The sequence below is a fragment of the Dendrobates tinctorius genome, unplaced genomic scaffold, assembly GCF_039654945.1.
Source record: "Dendrobates tinctorius isolate UK_male_01 unplaced genomic scaffold, ASM3965494v1 ptg000231l, whole genome shotgun sequence".
Classification (NCBI taxonomy): Eukaryota; Metazoa; Chordata; class Amphibia; order Anura; family Dendrobatidae; genus Dendrobates; species Dendrobates tinctorius.
In genome coordinates this window covers 21,877,915-21,890,502 of record NW_027361898.1, presented here as the reverse complement: position 1 = coordinate 21,890,502, position 12,588 = coordinate 21,877,915, and the positions used below count along the sequence as shown (strand labels likewise).

General features: G+C 45.5%; 1 protein-coding gene across 6 annotated transcripts in view; it reads right to left on the bottom strand.

The window, feature by feature from the left end:
* The window catches only part of LOC141059940 (G-protein coupled receptor 143-like), a 106,214-nt gene that overhangs the window by 24,571 nt on the left and 69,055 nt on the right, over positions 1 to 12,588 (bottom strand). For all 6 annotated transcript variants that reach the window (XM_073556164.1, XM_073556165.1, XM_073556163.1 and 3 more), the window contains exon 5: positions 2,340 to 2,449. In XM_073556164.1, coding sequence (XP_073412265.1) covers positions 2,340 to 2,449 — 110 coding nt within the window. The remainder of the gene's footprint in view (positions 1 to 2,339; positions 2,450 to 12,588) is intronic.

The window sequence follows — 12,588 nt, the reverse complement described above, 5'->3', positions numbered from 1 at the left end:
GTTTTTTTTTTGTTTTTGTTTTTTTTTAAATTTGTTTATTTATTTACACTTTTTAGAACTATTCCAGTTCACAAGCCAAGCGACAGTTTAAAGAAAGTTGTAGGAGATTAGAAAAGCCAGGCAGCTTTAGGGTGTGTGCACACGCTGCGGAATGGTCTGCAGATTTTTCCGCATGGATTTAGTAAAATCCGCAGGTAAACCGCAAGTCAGAAGACCTACGGTTTATCTGCGGATTAGCCTGCGGGTTTGCCCTGCGGTTTATCATCTCTACAATGGAGCAGATGGTAAACCGCAGTGGAATCCGCAGAAAGAATTCACATGTCAATTCTTTCTGCGGATTTGAAACAGCAGCAAATCTGCGCGGAAAATTCCGCAGCATCTGCACTGCGGTTTCCATTTTCCATTAATTTTAATGGTACTGTACAACGCAGCTGATTCTGCTGCGGTTTCGCAGGGCCAAATCCGCTGCGGATCCGTTGCAGAATCCGCAGCGTGGGCACACACCCTTACACTGCAATGAGTGTTTCTAGGAATGCTCATTCCATGATAATCATGAAGTCTAGCAGGCTACCAATTACCCAAACTTGTTCGTTGGGTGAAATGATCTTTAATGCTTTACAAAAAAAGATAAATTGTATAAACAGAATCCACGCTGCCCAGGTACAGACGGGGACTGAATTTCAGCCCTGGCATTTGAAATCACACAGGCCCATGCCGTCCCCAAGCACCAGATGAGATATATTACTATTATCATGGAGGTAAGAAAGGAAGATTTACTACAAGACCAATATTTAATACCCGTGGCCTGCTGGGGTAAGTGATGAAGTCAGCAACTTTGCGCTTCATCACAACTCTTAACAGTATGGGTGTCTTGAGAACACCGATTCTGCTAACAAAGTAGCAGACAAGTTGGCCCATGACCAGACAGGCCCTTCTGGCATTTGCCAGAGTGGCCAGATGGCCAGTCCGGCCATGGCGTCGCCAACAACACACCGTACATCTGAAGCCAGGCCAGCCTGTGTAACCAGGATACTAAATGATCCCTGACTGACAAATCTGTTTCCTGATCTTTTAACTATTCATATAAACAAGCCCTACTTCAACAGCACCATGCTTGCCTTGAGATTGTGTGTCTTGTTTTGGAGCGCAGTCTCTACTGAAATGAATGTGCTACACAATTGCAATCGCATCTAGATTTTTTCTGGTAACAAAAAACAAAACAAAAACAAAAAAAAAAAACACCACACCACAGGTATTACTGCTTTTCTACTCTCTTACAACCCAGTGTAAAGGGCCTGTCACACTAAGAGATATCGCTAGCAATATCGTTATAACTTGTGATGTTATAGCGATATTGCTAGCGATATCGCTGTGTCTGATACTTACCTACGACCGGCTCCCCCGCTGGTTATCGCTGATCGCGCGAGAACGTCCAGGACTGTTTCTCGTCGTCAGCTTCCTGCGGCGATGACGAGCGACGAGCGTGGAGCCGGGCGGGAGGACGCAGGATCGCCTAGTGTGACAGGTAAGTAGCGACCCCCGTCCCCAGCGATGTCGCTGGTGAGATCTGCCTGTGTGGCAGCTCACTAGTGACCACTTAGCGATGTACCAGCGATCCTGACCGCGTCATATCGCTGGTCGGGATCGCTGGTACATCGCTAAGTGTGACAGTACCCTAAGAAACACAACAATTAGAGAGGAAAACCATAATATGAGTGTCAACCTCATGGAGAGGACTGATAATGAAACACATAGTATGGTTTATTCTTTTTGATTGTGTTTTTTTTAATAATTAATCACAGAAACTGAAGATACCCAGTTTTAAGATACTGTGAAAAAGAAGTGCCCATTTTAGATCCCACCAAGCCCCCAAATGCATAGTTCAGTTTCCAATCTGAGAACCATCCCCTGGATTACACCAACTGCCAGCAGCCCTGATCCTAAAATGTTATATTAAGAGCAGAAATACTGAAATCCTAAGGGTTTTGACAAGTCCAACATTTTCTTCTCAGCCTGTAAAAATAAGGGACTTATTTTCCATTGTTTAAAAAGAAAAAAAAAAATGTAATTAGTCTAGGATTTTTCTTTAAGTTGGAAGAACTTTGGCAACACAAAATTACTGAAATTGTCAGAAATTTACAAGTCGTGGTAAATTCAGATAATGTCTTCATACCAATATTTTGAACTGTAGAAAAAATCTTGATGGTCTATTATTTTAAATATGCACACAATATTACCTGTCAATTCTTAAATTTTTTTTTTTATCTGGAAAACAAATCAAAACAGGCTTACAGACCCGGGGCGAACACATCTACATTGTACGTAAACAGTCTTCATACCTCTAATAATCGCTCTTCTCAGCAGGAAAGGGCTTCCAAATAGTGCCAGTAATAGAGGAATGTATAGGAGTATGTCATGGAACACAATCAGGCCATTTTTAGAGTCACACCTAAGTTTAGGCAGAAAGTTGAAATAAGTTGTCAATTAACGTTATCACTCCTTCTATTTAGGGTTGCAAAATAATAAGTTTTCTGCTATTTGGAAAACAGTATACCAATCTGAGCAATGCTAAACAGGTAATTAAGGTTATCCAAAGCGGTGACGGCCATGCAGTCTATGGTGGATACAAAAAAAAAAAAAGGGAAAAATTTGCAATTTTTCTGATTTTAAGATGAGTCTCAAAAAATTACTGTAGAATACTAAGAAAGTAGAGACACATTGCAACAACTGCTATCCCAGGTTTCAAAATACGAGCACATGGTGTATTTCAGGTAGATCCTGCCCAGAATCTGCCTGAAGCAGCACAGCAAAAGCGCCCCATAAAATGAACACAGTGTCCAGCAATGTTAAAACACTGCTGTGAACCTGTTCCATCCCAGGTCACTTTAACAGTTTAAGGGTTCAGAAATCTTGAAACAGTTAAAAGAAGTGATATGCTCATTATTCGGGTGGCTCCCGCTGGCATACCATCCGTGCTCTTTACTTATCAGCATAGAGTGAAAGCTATTGGCAGCAGAGCTGCTGCAAGAAAGATGGCGAAACCACCTCAGGAGAATAGATTGACTGCGGGCAGTTTCTTGAAGTGCCTTCATCTGGGAAAACTTGGCCGCTGCACCGGTATGTAAATAATGACCTTTGCACATACCGTAACATTAGTTTAGGGGAGAAATGGAAGAAAAAGCGAGCAGGTTAATCAAGGATACCCAGAAAAAAAATGAACTTTTTAAATTTGGTTCATAAACTACCCAGCTACTAAATTTATTGGAGCAATTTTGGTCTTCAGCTACCGATTTCTCCATTCACAATCATAGCACTGACCTCTCGGACCTATTTATGGCAAGATGGAGGTCTGCTAGATTTCCAGTTCCTGGGGATAACAACTCTTGCTGCTGCAGGAAAGTGATGGAAAATATATTTTTATATACTGTAGATGTAATGGATCCATGTGAAATAGAGTAATGCCACCAGGGTTAGGACACTAGGCTTTCACTAACATTCCTTTTAAGAATAGATCCAAAAAGGATTGTGTGAATGGGGAAGTTCCACCACAAGTGCAGCATATCCCCCTTCAAGAACCCCAGCTGTCCTCAAAAACATCAAGATAGAGGAGGGAATGATATCTGTAGCCAAAAAGTCCATAGTTGATAATTGGGTTACTGGAGAAAACTATCGAAGACATTTTGCGAGACAGAATAAAAGGCTTTATGCCATTGCTCTGCTGTGATGGTCAGGTGGAGATGGTCTCCAGTAGTTACTACAAGTAGTAGGTTGGAAATTTTTTAGAGAGATTGTGGTCTAGGTTGAGTAATGTAGGACACTGCATCATGGTTTCCATCAGAAACCTGGAAAAACAGGATTCCTATGGAAACTCCAATAAAGCCATTCACTACCTTGAGGCTGTCAGTCACTTTTGACGCCTTATGGATTTCATCCTGATTATCAGGAAACACTTGTTTCCCGAGTATCAGCCAGTGAGAACAGGCTGCCAATCCCCCAATAAATTATCATAATGCTTGTTGGTAAGGTAAAATAATTCTTAAGCCTGTCTAAATAAAATCATTGGTCACACAAGAGGATGGGCTGCCAAAAACAAACATGTGAAGCAGAAAACAATAGTATTCTATGCACAGAACAAAAACAGCAGATACAAGATACAATTCTAACACACTAAATAACTAAATACATTAACACTTCAAAAACACAGATACAATGGAAGACTGCAGCATGAACAAGTCCTAAGTATGCATGCATAGGTTATCCACAAAATCTAGATTGTGCTCCCCAAGTAGATAAGCAGTTTGTGATAACCTTTTTTGTATAGGGCATATTAGCGTTCACCTTGAAAGGATAAGGCAGAAAATGAGGAAGACTTAAGACAGATTATCTTTAAAAGATTCTATTTTAACTTTTAGGTTTTAATATTAAAGGTTAAGAAACTCTTGGCAACGAAGAATGAAAATCGTACTATTTACTAATGCGACATCACCGCCATTTCGTAATCACATTTGGATTTAGGGTTAGAAACAATTGCAACAGGATTTTATAGTCAATTTGATTAACTTTTCTAGGTGCAAAAAATGGGTTTGGCGTTTGTGAAGTGAATGCAGAATTTTACCTTCATATAGAAATTCTTCCAAAACAGAACAATTACTCCCATCACACACAAAACACGCGTCCTCAGTCCAACACACAATATTATAGGAAATCTAAGAAAATAGTCACCACAACACACTGACTGAATCTCAGATTCAATGTAAAGCTATGTTCACATGCAGAGTTAATTCAACAAATTAAATGCTGCTTTCTCCAGATCAAGCAAAAGCAATGTGATTTCACAAGCCTCATGAACGTTTTTTTTCTTTATTAAATTGTAGAACTGCAACGTTTTTGAAATTTGCAATTTGTCAATTCATTAAGCTTTTTTTTTTTTTTTTCCCTCTTTCTCTTCTTCAACCACAGAAGGCAAAAAGTAAAAAAAAAGGTTGCATAAAACTCAATGGTGTTTCTTGCTGTGCTTTTAAAGTATTTTAGGTGTATAAAATAACTTTCGTAAACAAAGCACACATGTAGTTTGCGCTCAAAAGAAACATGACAACGCCACAAACACACTGAAAAACAGGAGTTTGGAACACAGCGTTTTCACTGCAAAAAAAGAGCGGATTTGGGCTGCAGAAAAAAAATGCAATGTATGAACATAAGCAAAGTTTTCAGCCAAAAGGTCACATTACAGAATAACCTTCAGGCCATTTATCTTTTACCAGTTTAATTGACTCACTTGTGCCTTGGAGCAGCCATACTCAATAGAGAGAATCTATTCTGCACCAATAGTCGTAAAATCTTGATTAGGATTTATTGGATATCCATATACACATTACAGACAAAGACAGTAGTACATCATCTAATGCAGTGGTCCCCAACCTTTTTTGCACCAGGGACCGGCTTGAACCAAGACCATTCTTCCATGGCCCGGCAGGGCGGGGATGGAGGTGTGACAGGGGCGGGGCTTTGGTCATAAGGGGGCGGGGCTATGGACGCGGTTGTAGTTTAGCAGTGCATATTTATCATTTAATTATAACATTTTTAATGTGACTCAACTCACCATAGGTTTTGAATGAGTGTGAGCACCTGGCTTGTTTCTCTGTTTCAGTGGGAGCACTGGGCTACTTCTACTGATGACCGTCACTGCTAATGATGATTGGAACCTACAAGGAAATGGAGCATTGAGCACTTAAGAACAATTGTACTGGAGTACTGTACATGCTGATTATTTTCTAATCATCAGAAAATGTATGTGTGGTCCCCCCCGTCCAGCTCTGTGTGGCTCCCCCTGTTGTATGCATGGCTCCCCTGTCCCATCCTGTATACATGGCTCTGCTCCCACTCTCCCATCCTGTATACATGGCTCCGCTCCCATCCTCCCATCCTGTATGCATGGCTCTGCTCCCACTCTTCTATCCTGTATACATGGCTCCCTTGTCCCATCCTGTATGCATGGCTCCGCTCCCACTCTCCCTCCCTTGTATATATGGCTCCGCTCCCACTCTCCCTCCCCTGTATATATGGCTCGGCTTCCACTCTCCCTCCCTTGTATATATGGCTCGGCTTCCACTCTCCCTCCCTTGTATATATGGCTCGGCTCCCACTCTCCCTCCCTTGTATATATGGCTCCGCTCCCACTCTCCCTCCCTTGTATATATGGCTCCGCTCCCACTCTCCCTCCCTTGTATATATGGCTCCGCTCCCACTCTCCCTCCCTTGTATATATGGCTCCGCTCCCACTCTCCCTCCCTTGTATATATGGCTCCGCTCCCACTCTCCCTCCCTTGTATATATGGCTCCGCTCCCACTCTCCCTCCCTTGTATATATGGCTCCGCTCCCACTCTCCCTCCCTTGTATATATGGCTCCGCTCCCACTCTCCCTCCCTTGTATATATGGCTCCGCTCCCACTCTCCCTCCCTTGTATATATGGCTCCGCTCCCACTCTCCCTCCCTTGTATATATGGCTCCGCTCCCACTCTCCCTCCCTTGTATATATGGCTCCGCTCCCACTCTCCCTCCCTTGTATATATGGCTCCGCTCCCACTCTCCCTCCCTTGTATATATGGCTCCGCTCCCACTCTCCCTCCCTTGTATATATGGCTCTGCTCCCACTCTCCCTCCCTTGTATATATGGCTCGGCTTCCACCCTCCCTCCCCTGTATATATGGCTCCGCTCCCACTCTCTCTCCCCTGTATATATGGCTCTGCTCCCACTCTCCCTCCCTTGTATATATGGCTCCGCTCCCACTCTCCCTCCCCTGTATATATGGCTCTGCTCCCACTCTCCCTCCCTTGTATATATGGCTCGGCTTCCACCCTCCCTCCCCTGTATATATGGCTCCGCTCCCACTCTCTCTCCCCTGTATATATGGCTCTGCTCCCACTCTCCCTCCCTTGTATATATGGCTCCGCTCTCACTCTCCCTCCCCTGTATATATGGCTCTGCTCCCACTCTCCCTCCCTTGTATATATGGCTCGGCTTCCACCCTCCCTCCCCTGTGTATATGGCTCCGCTCCCACTCTCCCTCCCCTGTATATATGGCTCCGCTCCCACTCTCCCTCCCCTGTATATATGGCTCCGCTCCCATTCTCCCTCCCCTGTATATATGGCTCCGCTCCCATTCTCCCTCCCTTATGGCTCCGCTCGGCTCCCCCATCCTCCCCATCATACTTACCCTCACGTCGCTGAACTTCCTTCCCGTCGCTGCACGTCCCTGCATCTTGCGGCGCTTCAGCTTCTTCCTGTGCGGAGCGGTCACGTGATACCGCTCATTAAGGTCTATGAATATGGACGCCACGCCTATGGGAGATGAGTGGCGTCCATATTCATGACCTTAAATGAGCGGTAGCACGTGACCGCTCAGCGCTGGATGAAGCCGCCGCGGGATGAAGCCGCCGCGGGATGCAGGGTGAGTATCAGCTGCTGCACCGCCCCCCGGCTCCCCTTGTGTCCGCGGACCGGCAAGGGCACTGCAACGGCCCGGTGCTGGGCCGCGGACCGGCGGTTGGGGACCCCTGATCTAATGCATTTTGGACCACTGGTGATTAAAAATGTATATAATCCATTTTGATAGATATTAAAAAAAAAAATTAACTATATATTGCAAGTTTTCCCGCCTACAAAGAATGGAGAGGTGTGTAAGTTTTATCTTAGGTACTGTCAAAGAAAAAAGAAACATCCGGCACTGTCCCTGAGAAAGAAATACCCGCAAAGTCACATATCACCGCTATCAGTGTGACACATGTAACCCTTGCTGAACGGGTGCTCTATCCATGTGAAGAAAAAACATGAAATATCATAGTAGAAAAAGACAGCAGGATGGCACTCACCGTTCTCTTGAAATGATTCACTTTATTTCATGTTAATAAAGCATAGGCACGGGAGAAATGCAAAAAGACGGACTGCACCTGCCGCTGATTGGTCGCGGCCGCCACCAATCAGCGGCAGGCGCAGCTTACCATTACAAACAGCTGCGCCTGTCACTGATTGGTTGCGGCCTGGTGCTGATGACGTCACTCTCGCGAGAGCGAGAAAGAAGACCCAAGTCATCAGCGGTCTAAGCCGCAATGCATTACTGGGAACGTAAGGCCGGGCGCGTGGAAAGAAGACAAGAGGCCGTCGGAAGGTGAGAATAACTTTTTTTTTTAATTTTTTAATATTTTTGCACAGGGCCGCGGCAGTGATTGGTCGCGGCTACATGGCCGTGACGCTGATTGGTCGTGGCTACATGGAAAGGGGGGTGAGGGGGACCATGCATACCAGGAAAGGGGAGTGAGGGGACCATGCATACCAGGATTGGGGGGTAAGAGGACCATGCATACCAGGATTGGGGGCGAGGGGACCATGCATACCAGGATTGGGGGGGGGGGGGGGGAGGATACCATGCATACCAGGATTGGGGGGTGAGGGGACCATACATACCAGGAAAGGGGAGTGACGGTGAGCATACATGCCAGGATTGGGGTGCGAGAGGACCATGCATACCAGGGTAGGGGGGTGAGGGGACCATACATACCAGGAAAGGGGGGTGACGGTGAGCATACATACCAGGATTGGGGTGTGAGAGGACCATGCATACCAAGAGAGGGGAGTGAGGGGATCATGCATACCAGGATAGGGGGGGAAGGGGACCATGCATATAAGGATTGGGGGGGTGAGAGGACCATGCATACTAGGACTGGGGGGTGAGGGGACCTGCATACCCCAAAAGGAGGGTAAGAGGGCCATGCATACCAGGATTGGGAGGCGAGAGGACCATGCATATCAGGAAAGGGGGGCGAGAGGACCATGCATACCAGGATAGGGGGGGTGAGGGGACCATGCATACCAGGAAAGGGGGTGAGGATACCATGCATACCAGGATTTGGGGGTGAGGGGACCATACATAGCAGGAAAGGGGAGAGACGGTGAGCATACATACCAGGATTGGGGTGCGAGAGGACCATGCATACCAGCAAAGGGGGGTGAGGGGACCATGCATACCAGGATAGGGGGGTGAGGGGACCATGCATACCAGGATAGGGGGTGAGGATACCATGCATACCAGGATAGGGGGGTGAGGGGGACATACCAGGATTGGGGTGTGAGGATCATGCATACCAGCAAAGGGGGTTGAGGGGACCATGCATACCAGGATAGGGGGGTGAGGGGACCAAGCATACCTGGATAGGGGGGTGAGGGGACCAAGCATACCTGGATAGGGGGGTGAGGGGACCAAGCATACCTGGATAGGGGGGTGAGGGGACCAAGCATACCAGGATAGGGGGGTGAGGGGACCAAGCATACCAGGATAGGGGGGTGAGGGGACCAAGCATACCAGGATAGGGGGGTGAGGGGACCAAGCATACCAGGATTGGGGGGTGAGGGGACCATGCATACCAGGATTGGGGGGTGAGGGGACCATACATACCAGGAAAGGGGGTGACGGTGAACATACATACCAGGATTGGGGGGTGAGAGGACCATGCATACCAAGAAAGAGGGGTGAGGGGACCATGCACACCAGCATAGGATGGGGTGAGGGGACAATGCATACCAGGATTGGGGGGGTGAGAGGACGAAGCATACCAGAACTGGGGGGTGAGGGGACCATGCATATCCCAAAAGGAGGGTAAAAGGACCATGCATACCAGGATTGGGGGGTGAGGGGACCATGCATATCAGGAAAGGGGGATGAGAGGACCATGCATACCAGGATAGGGGGGTGAGGGGACCATGCATACCAGGAAAGGGGGGTGAGGATACCATGCATACCAGGATTGGGGGGAGGATACCATGCATACCAGGATTGGGGGGAGGAGGATACCATGCATACCAGGATTGGGGGAGAGGATACCATGCATACCAGGATTGGGGGGTGAGGATCATGCATACCAGCAAAGGGGGGTGAGGGGACCATGCATACCAAGAAAGGGGGGTGAGGGGACCATGCATACCAGGATTGGGGGGTGAGAGGACCATGCATACCAGGATTGGGGGGGTGAGGGGACCATGCATACCCCGAAAAGGGGGGTAAGAGGACCATGCATACCAGGATTGGGGGGTGCATTATTGCATTATTATTAAATCTTCAAAAATAAACTGCATATATATTCTAGAATACCCAATGCGTTAGAATCGGGCCACCATCTAGTGATAATTATTTAATTTGATATAGTATTAATATATTCCGCAGCGCTTTACAGTTTGAACTCATTGTCATCGATGTCTTTGGAATGTGGGAAGAAACTGGAGTACCCGGAGGAAATCCACGTAAAACGGGTAGAACATACAAACTCCTTGCAGATGTTGAGTGAATTTGTTCGCCTGTTTGGTGTGCTCTACATGCATATGCTGTGACTGACACAGCCACAACACATGCAGCTATGGCGCTGATCAGCCAGTGCAATCCAGGAAGCCAGGTTCCCTCTGCAGCTTATTCGGTAAGTGCTATAGCTTGACAAAAAGGAAGAAATACAAAATGACTGTCATTCTTCCTTGTTTTGGGGATCCATGCAAGGTCTTTCCTTGTGGGGCAAGGAGGATTCTTGGAAAGTTCAGGAATCAGCCCAGAACTACACAGGAGGATCTGGTCAATGATCCAAAGAGAGCTGGCATAACAGTCTCAAACACCGCCGTTAGTAACACACTAGGACGTCATGGATTAAAATCCTGAAGGGCAGACAAGGTTCCCCTGCTCATGCCAGCACATGTCCATGCCCATTTGAAGTTCACCAATGACCATCTGGATGATCCAGAGGAGGCATGTGAGGTCATGAGGTCTGATGAGTCCAAAATAGAATTTTTGGGTATCAACTCCACTCACCGTGTTTAGAGAAGGTAGAGGAATACAACTCCCAAAACACTGTCCCAACCATGAAGCATGGTGGGGGAAACCTTATACTTTGAGGGTGCTTTTCTGCAAAGGGGACAGGATGACTGCACCCTGGGAAGGATGGATTAGGGTCATATCATGAGATTTCGGTCAACAAATCTCCTTCCCTCACTAAGAGCATTGAAGATGTGTCGTGGATGGGTCTTCCAGTATGACAATAACTCAAAACACAGCCAGGGCAACTAAGGAATGGCTCCGTAAAAAGCATTTCATGGTCCTGGAGTGGCCAAACCATTCTCCAGAGGCGCTGAACCTCAATGTTGCTCATCGATAGCCCCGAAACCTGAAAGATCTGGAGAAGATCTGTATGGAGGAGTAGGCCAAAATCCCTGCTGCAGTGTGTGCAGAAAACGTCTGACCTCTGTAATTGCAAACAAAGGTTTCTGTACCAAATATTAAGTTGTTTTCCTATTGTATCAGATATTTCATATTATTCAAACTATAGGTAGAGAAGAGCGCAATAGGGTCTTATCCGGGTGATTTATAAAAAACAATATAGAGATATACTCACCCTTTCCAGGAGAGAGCGGAGCATATAGAATCAATTTGTCAGCCTGCTGCACGTCCAACGGTCCACTCAGTGACCGCTACGTAAATCTCTTTATGGAATAAAATTCTTGGACTTATGTGCGCTGCTAGACAGACTATCAGATCCAGATCATGTAGATAAATTGACCTTTTATTTCGCAACGCGTTTCGAAGTCCATAACACTTCTTCCTCAGGGGATGACATATATCAAATATATGTATATGATATATGTCATCCCCTGAGGAAGAAGTGTTATTGCAGATATTTCATGCAATCAAATACAAATTACTTATGTAAACGTCATACAATGTGATTTTTTTTAAAATTTTGTCTCACAGGTGAAGTGTACCTACGCTGAAAATTAGAGACCTTCATTCTTTGTAGGTGGGAAAGCTTGCAATATCGGCAGCGTATCAAGGTTTGAGAAAGGCTTCTAATAAGGAGCTGAAACGTCGTATGCATGTGTGTGAAGAAAGTCCACTTTTTTCACTGACTTCCACTGGAGGGCTGCTTCCAATCTATGTTTTCCAAATTTGGAGGCTTCTTGGCTGGGAGCTTGTGGAAAGATTGCACCCACAACATTAGGATTGTGCTGCTATTTTTCCATAAATGTGTATGTGTATTTTATGCACACACGTTATGTCGCATAGAACCACTGGTGGAAGGCATACTGAAACATGTGGAGAAAAATATGAGGACTAATAATTATATACAGTGGCATGTAAGAGTTTGGTTATTGAAGCCAAGAGTTTTAAAAGTTTTTAAAAATATAAAAAACATTTAAGTCTCCTCCCATTCAAAAGAACAAACAAAATAAAAAAAAAAAAAAAAAAAAAACACAACACATTTGGTATCGCCTTGTTCAGAAACGCCCGATGAAAATATAAAAAGAATCTGATGGGTAAACCGCATATTACTTTTTTTGGTCGCCACAACATTGCAATTAAAGGAGATCAAAATATCATATGTAACAAAATGGTATCAATAAAAAAGCCAGCTCGGCACACAAGAAATAAGCCTTCACCCTGCCCCATATCCTGAAAAATGGAAACGCTATGGGTCTTGGAAAATGGCACCAATTTTCTATTTTTTTGCAAACTGTGGATTTTTTTTTTTCACCACTTAAATAAAACAGAACCTATAC